This window comes from Hypanus sabinus, chromosome 17 (genome assembly GCF_030144855.1).
Source record: "Hypanus sabinus isolate sHypSab1 chromosome 17, sHypSab1.hap1, whole genome shotgun sequence".
NCBI classification, from domain to species: domain Eukaryota; kingdom Metazoa; phylum Chordata; class Chondrichthyes; order Myliobatiformes; family Dasyatidae; genus Hypanus; species Hypanus sabinus.
Window position 1 is genome coordinate 83,076,152 of NC_082722.1, and position 15,181 is coordinate 83,091,332.

The 15,181-nt window shown below is 51.2% G+C and overlaps 1 protein-coding gene across 1 annotated transcript in view; it reads right to left on the bottom strand.

Annotated features, from left to right (window-relative positions):
• pepd (peptidase D) overlaps window positions 1-15,181 on the bottom strand; it is a 181,015-nt gene that overhangs the window by 141,419 nt on the left and 24,415 nt on the right. The window contains exon 4 of the mRNA XM_059993348.1: window positions 10,756-10,819. Coding sequence (XP_059849331.1) covers window positions 10,756-10,819 — 64 coding nt within the window. The remainder of the gene's footprint in view (window positions 1-10,755; window positions 10,820-15,181) is intronic.

Consider the following 15,181-nt stretch of genomic DNA (forward strand, 5'->3'; position numbering starts at 1 on the left):
CTAACCCTTCCCTCCCACATCGCCCTGCATTTTTCCTTCATCCACGTGATTGACTAAAGAGTTTCTTCAATGTTTCTCTACCACCACCCTAGCAGAGTGTTCCACACACCCACTACTGTGCAAAAATACACTATTTCTTACATTCTCCCTACACTTCCCTCCAACTGCCTTCTCGTTTTAGCCATTCCGCCTGGGAAAGGTCTCTAGCACGGTTGCACCTCGTCTTCTTTAGGAGTTTGCAAAGATTCTGCATGACATCAAAAACCATGACAGACTTCTATTGACGTGCAGTGAAGAGTGTATTGACCGGCTGCATCAGCCTGGTATGGAAACACCAATCCCTTTAAATAGAAAATCGTACAAAATGTAGTGGATACAGCCCAGTACATCACAGGTAAAACCCTCCCAACCATTGAGCACATCTACACTAAATGTTGTTGCAGGAAAGCAGCACCCATCATCAGGGGCCCCCACCACCCAGGCCGTGCTCTTCTCACTGCTGTCATCAGGTAGAAGGTACCGGAGCCTCAGGACCTGCATCACCAGGTTCAGGAACAGTTTTCATCCCTCAACCATCAGGAAGGAGGTACAGGAGCCTCAGGACCTGCACTGCCACATTCAGGAACAATTACCCCTCAACCATCAGAAGGGAGGTACAGGAGCCTCAGAACCTGCATCACCAGGGTCAGGAACAGTTATTACCCCTCAACCATCAGGAAGGAGGTACAGGAGCCTCAGGACCTGCACTGCCACATTCAGGAACAATTACCCCTCAACCATCAGGCTCTTCAACGAAAGGGGATAACTTCACTTGCCCCATCGGTTCCCACATTCTCTGGACTCATTTTCAAGGTCTCTTCATCTCATGTTCTCAATACTTATTAATTTGTTATTATTATTTGTTTTTATTTGCATAGTTTGCCTTTTGCACACCGGTTGAACGCTCAAGTTGGTGCAGATTGGCATTGGTTCTATTATGGATTTACTGTGAATGCCCAGAAGAAAATGAATCTCAAGGTTGAAGACACTGACACACGTGCTTTGAACTTTGAGGGATCTACGGATGTGGATTTCAAGTTTAACTGTCATTCAACCTGACCTCCGGGGCCAGGGTGAAAAACACAATACCAACAGTCACACAGCACACAGAGCAAATACAAGAAGGTTAGCAGCAAATAGTTATAAAAAAAACAATAATCTAGCCTAAGTCCGAGTGTCATGGCCTGTCAACTCCTACCCCCCACCCCCAGTAAAAACCCACAGAAGCTCCAAAGACTTCATCCCCAGCAGAGGAAGGATTTTCGAAGATGCTCTACACTTTGGAAAAAAGATGAAAGACTGATGACCCAGGGCAAGCTGCTCTCGGTCACCTATGCTCCAATAGAGGAGATGGGCTTAAGCTTAATCTGTAACAGCCGTTCCCTTAGATCCTCAGTCACCTGCTATGAATTCTGCATTTCCAGAGCTCATCCCTTTCATTTAGCTTCCCTCACTCTTGCAATGCAGTCACAGGGAATTCTGCAGATGCTGGAGGAACTCAGGAGGTCAGGCAGCGTCTATGGAGAGGAATAGATAATTGGGCCAAGACCCTTCCTCAGGACTAGGAAGGAAGGGTCAGGAGCCAGAATACGGTGGGAGGAGGGGAAGGGGAGTACAAGCTGGCAGGTGATAGGTGAGACCAGGTGAGGGGGCAGGGGGAGTGTAGAACAGAGCGGGAGGAGATTGGCAGAAAAGAAAAGGGCTGGGAGAGGAGAGGAGAGTAGACCATGGGAGAAGGTGGGGGGGGGTGGGGGAGAAGAACCAGAGAGAGGTAATGAGAAGGTGAGAGGGGAACCAGAGTGGAAAATGGATAAAAGAGAAAGTGGAATAGTGCGAGAAGTTACCGGAAGTTCACCCATCAGGTTGAAGGCTGCCCAGACAGAACATGACGTGCTGGGCCTCGCCGTGGCAGAAGAGGTGGTCGTGGACTGATGAGTCAGAGTGGAACGGCCACCAGGAAATCCCACATCTTGTGGCGGATAGAGTGAAGGGGTTTGTTGAAGTGGTCCCCAGCCTGCCTCGGGTCTCACCAATAAGATCAAGGGGACTGCACCCAGAGCACCGGATACAGTAGATGGAGAGTGCCACTTCACCTGCAAGGACTGTTCTGAGCCCTGAAGAGTGGTGTGGGGGCAGGTGTAGAACCTGCCCCACTTGCAGAGGCAAGTTTCCGAGCATCCGACTCAAACCAGCTGTTAATGTGTTTCTCCGACTGCTCTTCTTAACAAGTGTTCACGTAGGATGGTACAACACAAGAGCAGGACATCCACCCTGAACACAATGCCAAATCATAATAAATCCCTTCCAGCTACACACGCCCATGTGCCTACCTAATGGTCTCAAATACCAAAATTGTATGTGCATCCATCACCAGCCTGCTGCTGCACTTTCTCCAGCGGCGACCGGGCCTCCGCACCGTACCACAAGCAGAGGCGACCGGGCCTCCGCACCGTACCACAAGCAGAGGCGACCTGGCCTCCGCACCGTACCACAAGCAGAGGCGACCGGGCCTCCGCACCGTACCACAAGCAGAGGCGACCGGGCCTCCGCACCGTACCACAAGCAGCGGCGACCGGGCTCCGTACCGTACCACAAGCAGAGGCGATTGGGCCTCCGTACCGTACCACAAGCAGAGGCGACCGGGCCTCCGTACCGTACCACAAGCAGAGGCGACCGGGCCTCCGTACCGTACCACAAGCAGAGGCGACCGGGCCTCCGTACCGTACCACAAGCAGAGGCGACCGGGGCTCCGTACCGTACCACAAGCAGAGGCGACCGGGGCTCCGTACCGTACCACAAGCAGAGGCGACCGGGCTCCGTACCGTACCACAAGCAGAGGCGACCGGGCTCCGTACCGTACCACAAGCAGAGGCGATTGGGCCTCCGTACCGTACCACAAGCAGAGGCGACCGGGCCTCCGTACCGTACCACAAGCAGAGGCGATTGGGCCTCCGTACCGTACCACAAGCAGAGGCGACCGGGCCTCCGTACCGTACCACAAGCAGAGGCGACCGGGCCTCCGTACCGTACCACAAGCAGAGGCGACCGGGCCTCCGTACCGTACCACAAGCAGAGGCGACCGGGCCTCCGTACCGTACCACAAGCAGAGGCGATTGGGCCTCCGTACCGTACCACAAGCAGAGGCGACCGGGCCTCCGTACCGTACCACAAGCAGAGGCGACCGGGCCTCCGTACCGTACCACAAGCAGAGGCGATTGGGCCTCCGTACCGTACCACAAGCAGAGGCGACCGGGCCTCCGTACCGTACCACAAGCAGAGGCGACCGGGCCTCCGTACCGTACCACAAGCAGAGGCGACCGGGCCTCCGTACCGTACCACAAGCAGAGGCGACCGGGCCTCCGTACCGTACCACAAGCAGAGGCGACCGGGCCTCCGTACCGTACCACAAGCAGAGGCGACCGGGCCTCCGTACCGTACCACAAGCAGAGGCGACCGGGCCTCCGTACCGTACCACAAGCAGAGGCGACCGGGCCTCCGTACCGTACCACAAGCAGAGGCGACCGGGCCTCCGTACCGTACCACAAGCAGAGGCGACCGGGCCTCCGTACCGTACCACAAGCAGAGGCGACCGGGCCTCCGTACCGTACCACAAGCAGAGGCGACCGGGCCTCCGTACCGTACCACAAGCAGAGGCGACCGGGCCTCCGTACCGTACCACAAGCAGAGGCGACCGGGCCTCCGTACCGTACCACAAGCAGAGGCGACCGGGCCTCCGTACCGTACCACAAGCAGAGGCGACCGGGCCTCCGTACCGTACCACAAGCAGAGGCGACCGGGCCTCCGTACCGTACCACAAGCAGAGGCGACCGGGCCTCCGTACCGTACCACAAGCAGAGGCGACCGGGCCTCCGTACCGTACCACAAGCAGAGGCGACCGGGCCTCCGTACCGTACCACAAGCAGAGGCGACCGGGCCTCCGTACCGTACCACAAGCAGAGGCGACCGGGCCTCCGTACCGTACCACAAGCAGAGGCGACCGGGCCTCCGTACCGTACCACAAGCAGAGGCGACCGGGCCTCCGTACCGTACCACAAGCAGAGGCGACCGGGCCTCCGTACCGTACCACAAGCAGAGGCGACCGGGCCTCCGTACCGTACCACAAGCAGAGGCGACCGGGCCTCCGTACCGTACCACAAGCAGAGGCGACCGGGCCTCCGTACCGTACCACAAGCAGAGGCGACCGGGCCTCCGTACCGTACCACAAGCAGAGGCGACCGGGCCTCCGTACCGTACCACAAGCAGAGGCGACCGGGCCTCCGTACCGTACCACAAGCAGAGGCGACCGGGCCTCCGTACCGTACCACAAGCAGAGGCGACCGGGCCTCCGTACCGTACCACAAGCAGAGGCGACCGGGCCTCCGTACCGTACCACAAGCAGAGGCGACCGGGCCTCCGTACCGTACCACAAGCAGAGGCGACCGGGCCTCCGTACCGTACCACAAGCAGAGGCGACCGGGCCTCCGTACCGTACCACAAGCAGAGGCGACCGGGCCTCCGTACCGTACCACAAGCAGAGGCGACCGGGCCTCCGTACCGTACCACAAGCAGAGGCGACCGGGCCTCCGTACCGTACCACAAGCAGAGGCGATTGGGCCTCCGTACCGTACCACAAGCAGAGGCGACCGGGCCTCCGTACCGTACCACAAGCAGAGGCGACCGGGCCTCCGTACCGTACCACAAGCAGAGGCGATTGGGCCTCCGTACCGTACCACAAGCAGAGGCGACCGGGCCTCCGTACCGTACCACAAGCAGAGGCGACCGGGCTCCGTACCGTACCACAAGCAGAGGCGATTGGGCCTCCGTACCGTACCACAAGCAGAGGCGATTGGGCCTCCGTACCGTACCACAAGCAGAGGCGACCGGGCTCCATACCGTACCACAAGCAGAGGCGACCAGGCCTCCGTACCGTACCACAAGCAGAGGCGACCGGGCTCCGTACCGTACCACAAGCAGAGGCGACCGGGCTCCGTACCGTACCACAAGCAGAGGCGACCGGGCTCCGTACCGTACCACAAGCAGAGGCGATTGGGCCTCCGTACCGTACCACAAGCAGAGGCGACCGGGCTCCGTACCGTACCACAAGCAGTGGCCTATTGAACAGCATTTGCTGGAGGCAAAGAACTGGTCGGCATTTGACGTAGGGATCCTTAGTACAGATAACTGGCAGAGGCTTCCTGATCAGCAGATAAAGGGAAATATTCTCAATCCCTCGGTCCCCACCTAACCCATGTCTCTCTTTGCCTTTAAGGTTTGAGGAAACCAACACCTCTATGCTTTGACTGGTTACATCAAAGCCTTTTATGGAAACCTCAATCCCCTTGAACAGAAAATCCAACAAAAACTAGTAGATATGGCTCAGTCCATCACCTGTAAAGCCCTCCCCACCATTGAACACATTTACAGGAAGCAGCATCCATCATCAAGGACCCTCACAACCCAGCCCACGCTCTCTTCAGGGAGAAGGTACAGGAGCCTCAGAACGCACACCACTAGGTTCAGGAACAGTTATTACCCCTCAACTACCAGGCTCTTGAATCAGAGGGCAACTTCATTCTTACCAAGTATCGCCATGTTTCTGTCACCAAAACTGCATGCCTACAACTTAGTAACCGCTACCAATACACCTTTGGAATGTGGGGGAAACCCATGCGATTGAGAACAAAAAAAACCCTTGCAGTGTGGCAGGGACTGAGCCAATTGCCAGCATTGTGAAGCTGCTACACTATAGCACTGCCCACGATGATACTTCAAGTAGAATGGAGAGACAGACAGTCTGTCACTAGTTAAAGTGGAATGCGATAGGCAAGTCAGAAACAGTTCCCATATGCTGGGGGGAAGAGTGTGAAGCAAAGGGGTGGCGACTACATGGTGGGCCTGAACACACACGCTGTTTCAAGAACAGCTTCTTTCCCTCTGCCATCAGATTTCTGAACAGTCCAGAATCAGAATTATTCCCACTGGCATGTGACCTGAAATTTGCCATGAACACTAATCACTATATTGCTCTTTTCACTACTTTTTTTTAGATACTTCTCATTGAAGCTGACAGTAATTTAATGTATTGCAATGTACTGCTGCCACAAAACAAATTTCACCACAAATGTCAGCCATATTAAACCGGATTCTAATTCAGGATACACCCCTCAATCCCAATTCTACAGATATTTGCAGAGGAAGGGACAGCGATGCTATTGACAGGCATTCAGCACTCATCCTGGGTGTTGTGGTCTGCCTTTAAACGCAGCCTCTCCAGGGACAATCCTAGGATGAATCTGAAATGCAGAATCAGATACTTACTTCACAGGAGCCTGTTCACCAGCTGTCAGCAGTGTCGAGTCGTGAAAGGTTTAATCTGATTCTGGAACATGTCAAGTGGGATTTGCAAGGTCTTGGGTTAGGATGTGAAATCTCAAACAATCAACTTCAATCCCAGCAGGAAATTAACATAAACCTTCGCCACAAACACAGAACCCCTCTGTTGATCAGTGTTGACCATGGATGTTGTGTCCTAGCTGTTTACACAAGCCTGGGCAGTATAATATGGAGAGAAAGCCATTGCTCATGCAGCAGGCTCCCCTCTCCACGCTGCTGATGAATGCAAGAGCAGCAGCAGTGACCGATACAATTCGGCACCAGAGGCATCGCACGAGTTGCCAGTCAGCCTCCAACTCTACATAGGACTGCCTTAGGGACTCCAGGTGCTGATTGGTCCCCACGAGGGAGTGGGGGGTTTAAGATCAGAGTTTTTTTTCCTCCCAGATGAGACCCATCTGCCCAAAGTGACTGGTTTTAAGGTGCCAGTAACCCGCCTTTCCTCCTCCTGTCAGTAGAAACAGCTCTGGCAGGATTAGCAGCTAAAATCACACTTGAAGGGCAGGTGCTGGACTTGGTTGTCAGAAGCTACTTGAGATGCGTGCCATTGGCAATATTTAATAGATAGTGGGAGCTTATCCCCACCTCACTAGGGATGTCTCCAGTCCCCACCAGCCATGACAGCCTTAAGGAACCAACTCGGTGAGGAGAGAATGCAGTTAGAGGTATTGTCATCAAATGAGGCTTTGTAGTCATAGGGAAGTACCAGCACAGAAACAAGCCTTTCGGCCCATCTAGTCCATGCCAAAACCATTTAAAATACCACTCCCATCAACCTGCACAGGGACCATAGCTCTCCATATCCCTACTATCTGTATCTGTCCAAACTTCAGTGAAACGTTGAGATCAAGCTCACATGGAACCCTTGTGCTGGCAGTTTGTTCCACTCTCACAACCTTCTGAGTGAGTCAGAATCAGCATCAGGTTTATTATCACCAGCATGTGATGTGAAATGTTTTAACTTATAGCAGTAGCAGTTCAATGCAATACATAATCTAGCAGAGAAAAATAATCATTGTAATTATATATAGATCAAAAATTAGGTGAAAAAGCAGAAAAATATTAAAATAGTGAGGTAGTGTTCAAGGGTTCAACGTCCATTTGTGAATTGGATGGCAGAGGGGAAGAAGCTGTTCCTGAATCGCTGAGTGTGTGCCTTCAGGCTCCTGTACCTCCTACCTGATGGTGACAGTGAGAAAAGGACATGTCCTGGGTGCTGGAGGTCCTCAATAATGGACACTGCCTTTCTGAGACACTGTTCCTTGAAGATGTCCTGGGTACATTATAGGCTAGTACCCAAGACGGAGCTGACTAAATTTACAATCCTCTGCAGCTTCTTTCTGCCCTGAGTTATAGTCAATGAACAGCATCCTGACACAGGTATTTGTATTGTCCAGGTGATCTAATGCCATGTGATGAGCCATTGAGATTGCGTCTGCCGTTGACCTATTGTGGCGATAGGCAAATCGCAGTGGGTCCAGGTCCTTGCTGAGGCAGGAGTTCAGACTGGTCATGACCAACCTCTCAAAGCATTTCATCACTGTCGATGTGAGTAATATCGGGCGATAGTCATTAAGGCAGCCCACATTATTCTTCTTGGGCACTGGTATAACTGTTGCCTTTTTGAAGTGGGAACTTCCACCCCCCCATCGCAGTGAGAGGTTGAAAATACCCTTTGAGGAGCCCGTGCCGTCTGGAAATTGTTTGTATGTTCAACTCTTGAGCCCATGGGTCTCCTCCCACTTACCGATTAGCAGATTAATTGTTCACTGTAAACTGTTGTGATTAGGCTAGCGTCAAGTTGGTGAGCTGCTGGTCAAAGCAGTCAGTGTGCTTCGCTGTATCTCGAAATAAATCTGTGCTTCAGGTCAGATGGCCCGCAAACAGCCCTTTACCCACAGCAATTTGAGCAGGGTGCAGGAGGGGCAGAAGGGGCAAGAGCAGTAAGCCTTTGGTGCTGACATTCATCTGCATGTCTGAGGAATAAACTCAACCATGCCGTATTCCAGATAACACCAGCAGCAAATCTCTTGCATTTGCGAGATTTCTTTCAAGTCAACCTCACACGTTACCACGTCACCCACTTCCCTGGTTAATCGAAGGCCACCCCAGCCCAGAGACCTCTCAGGATTTAGCCAATTTGCCCACGTCTCTTTGCCCACCTTTTAAAAGATTCAGAAAACCCGGGCTGTTGGTCAAGACGTGCATTAGCTCTGACACGGTCAGCACCAACTGGGTAGAGTGAGAGTCCACAGCAGCTTTGCCAGGAAGCAGGTGGGAAAACATTAGGAAGCACTAACAAACAACAGATTCTGCAGATGCTGGAAATCTAGAGAAACACATACACAACATGCTGGAGAAACTCCGATCAGGAAGCATCTATGGAAATGAATAAACAGCGTTCTGGGCTAAAACCCTTCATCAAGGTCAAGTTTGTCATCTGACTGTACGTATATACAACCAAACGAAACAACATTCCTCTGGACCATGGTGCACCCACACAGCATGTAAAACAATACTAACACAAGTTAATAAAATACAATTCAAAATGTATTTAGTGCACAGCATAGGTAAACAGTAAACAGCCCGGAGGTGGCAGGGTATTCATTAGTCTCCCAGACTGAGGGAAGTAGCTGTTACCCAGACTGACAGTCCTAATCCTGAAGCTCCCATACCCCCTTCCTGATGGTAGTGGGTCAAAAAGATCGTGGGATAGGTGGGGGAGATCCTCACCAATACTTTGGGCCTTTCATCTACAACACTCCCAGTAAAAGTCACAAATGGATGGAGGTGGGGGAGTCTCCAATAATCCTCCCGGTGCTGGTCACTGTCCTCCGTTGGGTTCTGCTGTCCGATGCCCTGAAGCTCTGTGCCGTACAATGATGCAGCCAGACAGGACGCTCTCGATGGCGCTCCTTTAGAACGTTATTAGAATATAGACGGGAGCCCAATCTCCTGAGTGTATAGATGCTGCTGTGCCTTGACTAGTGAGGAGGTGCTGTGGGTCCAGGTTAGATTGTCCATTATGTGTACACCAAGGAACTCTGTCCTCTCCACGGCAGAGTCATCAATGTGTACACTCCATCCATGCACATTCTCCACCAACTCCCCCACCCACCCCTCCAATCAGACACCACTGCAAGCTACCATCCTCCCCCCCCCACCCCCAGAGGCCAATCCCCTCCAATCAGACACCACTGCAAGCTACCATCCTCCCCACCCTCCCCAGAGGCCGATCCCCTCCAATCAGACACCATTGCAAGCTACCATCCTCCCCACCCCCCCCCAGAGGCCGATCCCCTCCAATCAGACACCATTGCAAGCTACCATCCTCCCCCCTCACCCCCAGAGGCCGATCCCCTCCAATCAGACACCATTGCAAGCTACCATTCTCCCCCCCTCACCCCCAGAGGCCGATCCCCTCCAATCAGACACCATTGCAAGCTACCATTCTCCCCCCCTCACCCCCAGAGGCCGATCCCCTCCAATCAGACACCATTGCAAGCTACCAACCTCCCCCCTCGAGGCCGATCCCCTCCAATCAGACACCATTGCAAGCTACCATCCTCCCCCCTCCCCCCCCCCGAGGCCGATCTCCTCCAATCAGACACCATTGCAAGCTACCATCCTCCCCACCCCCCCCAGAGGCCGATCCCCTCCAATCAGACACCACTGCAAGCTACCATCCTCCCCACCCCCCCCCAGAGGCCGATCCCCTCCAATCAGACACCATTGCAAGCTACCATCCTCCCCCCTCCCCCCCCGAGGCCGATCTCCTCCAATCAGACACCATTGCAAGCTACCATCCTCCCCCCTCCCCCCCCCCCGAGGCCGATCTCCTCCAATCAGACACCATTGCAAGCTACCATCCTCCCCACCCCCCCCCCAGAGGCCGATCCCCTCCAATCAGACACCATTGCAAGCTACCATTCTCCCCACCCCCCCCAGAGGCCGATCCCCTCCAATCAGACACCATTGCAAGCTACCATCCTCCCCCCTCCCCCCCCCAAGGCCGATCTCCTCCAATCAGACACCATTGCAAGCTACCATCCTCCCCCCCTCACCCCGAGAGGCCGATCCCCTCCAATCAGACACCATTGCAAGCTACCATCCTCCCCCCTCCCCCCAGAGGCCGATCCCCTCCAATCAGAAACCATTGCAAGCTACCATCCTCCCCACCATCCCCCCAGAGGCCGATCCCCTCCAATCAGACACCATTGCAAGCTACCATCCTCCCCACCAGAGGCCCATCTCCTCCAGCCCTGTGACTCTCCCTCAGACTCTGCACTGCTCAGCTTCTTATGATTGAAGAGTTATACTTACATCACAGGCAAAATGAACTTCATCCACAGCGTATTTACGTTTGAAGTGCTCACGGGAGTGAATCCTGCAGAGAGCGAGAGAGAACACTGAACATTAAAACACAGTACAGGTGCTTTGTGGGAACTGAGGGATAAGTTGAGAGACAGGATCAGCCAGGAACTTGTAGAACAACAGAGCAGACACACTCCTAGTTCAATCCCCAACGTGACGGAACATAGACAGTATCAGACCTTCGGTCAACAATGTTGAACCAGCTTTGTAACCTACTCCACGGTCAATCTAACCTCTCCTTCCCATATAATCCCCCATTATTGTATCACCCATCTGCCTTTCTAAAGGTTTCTTATATATGTCTAATGTATCTGCCTCTATCTCTGGCAGGTCCACACACCCATCACTCTTTAAAAAAAGAGCTTACCCTGTCATCCCCCTGTACTTATCCCCAATCACCCATCACCTTCAAACTATGCCTTCTCACACCCTGAAAAAGTCTCTGGCTGCCCACTCTATCTACACCTCTCAAGGGGAAGTCAGGAAGGCAATATTGCAGATATTCTCTTTCCCCAAGACCTGCCTCCCTCCAACGGGAGCTGGTCAGCTGTCCAACTCCACATTTCGCTATCTCCTGTGGCTCCCTGGCTGCCAGGAAGACCGATTCACTCACTTCGAATGAGGCCAAGATCCTGCCTTTGCCCAGAGTCCCTTTTCTCTCCTTTGGCAGAGGCTCCTCCCCTTTCTGTTGAATGTAGAATACTGCTAGTTTGGTTCACTGGACCGACAGCGGGGGGAGCTTCGTAACAGCAGATGTAGCGCGACTAGGCCATCATCGCCAGTGGTAGCTTTCCAGGAGAGGAAACTCCAGAGGCGATGTGGCAGTGCTTCCTTACTGGCACCTCACGTGAGTGCTGCCTGCCCTCCAGTGCTCACCCAGAGGCAGACAAGCTGGACTGCTGTCAACTTGTTCTTGCTGACAACATCCCAAGCACCAGCAATCTACAGGAAACTTCACTCAGCAGCTTGGGCTATACAGTATTTTTTCTGTGTGACTATGATTACTGCTGTCTTATCCGTGTTGTATGTACCTTGTGCTGTGTATGGCTGCTGGTATTGTGCTTTGCACCCTGGACCCAGAGTCAAGCTGTTTCAGTTGGCTCTATGATTGAATGACAATTAAATTTGAATTTGCCCAGACCCTGGCTAAGCTATACGAGCAGCAGCGATCACGGCTGCTCATCACAGACTTTCCCAATCTTACTACCAAAACATTTTCAAGATTCCTTGGAGAATGTTTTTATTGAAGTACATTTGCAGAAGAGTCTATGGGTCCACAATCGAAGGGAACTAAACGAGAATTCCAATCGGGAATTGACACTTTCCAAATCTTTTCTGCTCTATTATTAATTCTGTAGGCAAGGCTTTGCTCAGGTCAATAACTGGACCGTTCCCAGGATGGTAGCAAGAGGCACCACACAAAGCCTCCTATCTGCATCCCTGAAGGCTTGGTACAGCAACTGCTCTGCACGTGAGCTCAAGAAACTGCCAAGCTCATCGGCAGCTCACGGAAACCAGCCTCCCCTCTATCACTGCCTCAGCAGAATCAAAGACTCATCCATCGTGGAATTTCTCTCTTCACCCTCTCCAGGAGATACAAAAGCCTGAAAGCACATCACCAGACTTTTACTTTCTGTTGCAAAAGATTATTGAATGGTTCTCGACAATAAGATGGACTTTTGACCTCACAAACCACCTCATTATGATCTTGCAACCTGTCTATCTGCACTGCACTCTCTGTAGCTGTTACACTTTATTCTGCATTCTGTTATTGTTGTACCTTGTTCTATCTCACCGCACTGTGTAATGATCTGATCTGCATAAACAATATTAGACCAGGCTCTGCCATTCCATGAGTGCTTTATTTCCACCCCTCAACCTCATTCTCCTGCCTCCTTTAACAGGCTGACTAAACAAGAACCCATCAACCTGCATTTTAAAGATACCCATTGACCTAGCCTCCCCAGCCATCTGCGCGATGCATTTGCTCCAAAGAGTATAGCCCGAGCTCACTCAGCCTGTCCGAACCAGACTAGACCTTCACTGTATCTTGATAAATGTGAGAATCATAAACCAATTCCAAGGGCAATGCGAGAGGTGATGCTTGAAGTGGCATAAGAAACACCTCAGAGGGGGCAGGGAGGGATCAAAGGGGCCGGTTTTCAGCTGAGCTTTGTCAATATGCTGTGTTGGTGCTGGAATGTGTGGCAACTCTTGCAGGCTGCCCCCAGCACATCCTCAGACTGCTGGTTGTTAACACATTTCACTGTTTCCTGATGTAATGTGATAAATAAATCTAAACCTGTTCAGATTCAAGACACTCAAAATGGAAGAGGATGCGCAAGGCTGGGTATGTCTGCCTCACATCACGAATACTAACCACCCAACAAACTTGCCTTTTCCAAAAGTTCCCTCTAGAAAGCACTAGAAGGCTATTAAAACAAAAAACCCCACATCAAACAAGTTTCTTCACCCAGGCAGTTAATCTGAACAACCATTCTAGTTAGTCCCCCCGCCTATTGATTACCTCAGGACACAGCAATATAAACACTCTAAATAACTTTTTATAATGTTGCTTACATTGTAAATACATGGTATTTATTGCACATTTTATATCATATCTGTACTTTAACCTCCAATTTTTATATAGTTCTTTATGCTTTTAATTGTTGAATGTTGTTTGTTGCATATTGTGCCAACACACCACAGCACATTCTTAATGTGTTAGTGTGATCACAAGTCAAGTAAGACATTCTCTTAAGAAGTTGTCTTTGGCGGATGCTCAGGTGGCTCCAGAGGCCAATCTGGCATCCACAAGCAGGACGTTAGGGAGTTCACCTACGTGTGACTGAAGCATAGGCAGCCGCCACACTGTGGTTGACAGATTGGGGTTAGGATCCAGTGGCACAGGGGTCCTTGACTGCCATTGTGATGCATCATCATCTTCAGCCAGTTCCACCTCTGAGGTCTTGGTGATCACTGCATCTGGAACCTCGCCCTTGACCTTTTACTGCGATGAGTGACCTTACCAGGAACTGAATGCCATACGGCTAAACTCCAAAGGCCATTGCTCTTAGGATCTCGTTCCTCTCCTTGGATCACAATACAGTGGATCCCAGGTTAATCAGGACACATCAGGACCAGTCCATTTTGGCCCAATTAGCCAAAGTTTCATTCAAATAGTTAACAAAAAAGACAAACTACCATTTAACTGAGTAAGAAATTATATAAATGAAGTACAGAACAAATTAGAACACACCACCACTACAGTCTATAAAAGTGCATTAGTGCCAACAGTAACACAGGAATCCATCCAGTGTTCACTGACATGTTCTTTTGATTTACTGTAAATGAATGAAGTCAACACAGACCGAGTGCAGATGAACTGTCTTCATACAATGCATTCAATGATTGTATCCTCCAAATCTTCAGTTTCAAATTCAAGATGATTGTCAAAACCAAACTGTATGTAATTCCTAACCTGAAGTAGTGAAATAATTTCATTTTCTCTCCTGGTCATTTCTGGCATCTCCAAGACTGATGCTTGAAACCACAGTTCTGAAAACTGTTCTGAATTGTCTTACTGCTTATTTCTTGCCAGCTATCCGTGACAAAAAAAAAATCACTGCTTTCTGAACACACACACAACTGACACTATTTAAAAGCTGTTCACTCTTAGCATGGTGTAGAGTCCAACAGCAAGTGCACATGACTGGCACTAGTTAAAAACTAATTGTCTGTCAAGTCTCCTGTCCCAATTAAGAGGCATTGTGTCTAAATAAACAAAGAGAATTTCCTGCCTATTTTCTTGAATAGATTTTGTTCTTTAAGGGTTGTCCCGACTAAACAGCTGCCCGGATTAACCGGAATCCACTGCAGAGATAAATAAGGCCAATAAAGTCAATCTTAACTGGAGAGCTCTGTGGTTGGGATTTCAGTTGGTCCCACGTTTCTGAGAGACAGAGCACAGCACCCTCACCTCACCGGCCTTTGGAGCAACTCAAATAACGGGGGAATGGCAGCTTTTTATTCCATTATTTTTGTCTAAAGTTGAAATTTTGCCATTTGTCCCACTATGCGACAGTAGATATTTCAACAATAGACCATAAGACATAGGAGCAGAATCACACCATTCAGCCCATCGAGTCTGCTCTGCTATCTCATTATGGCTAATTTATTACCCTTTCAACCCCATCATCTTTGGCACACTGACACTCATCAGCTTCTGATTTAAATATACCCAATGACTTGGCCTCCACAGGCATCTGGGGCATTGAATTCCACAGATTCACACCGTCTGGCTAAGGAAATTCCTCATCTCTGTTCTAAATGGACGTCTCTCTAACCTGATGCTGTGCTCTCTGGTCCGAGACTC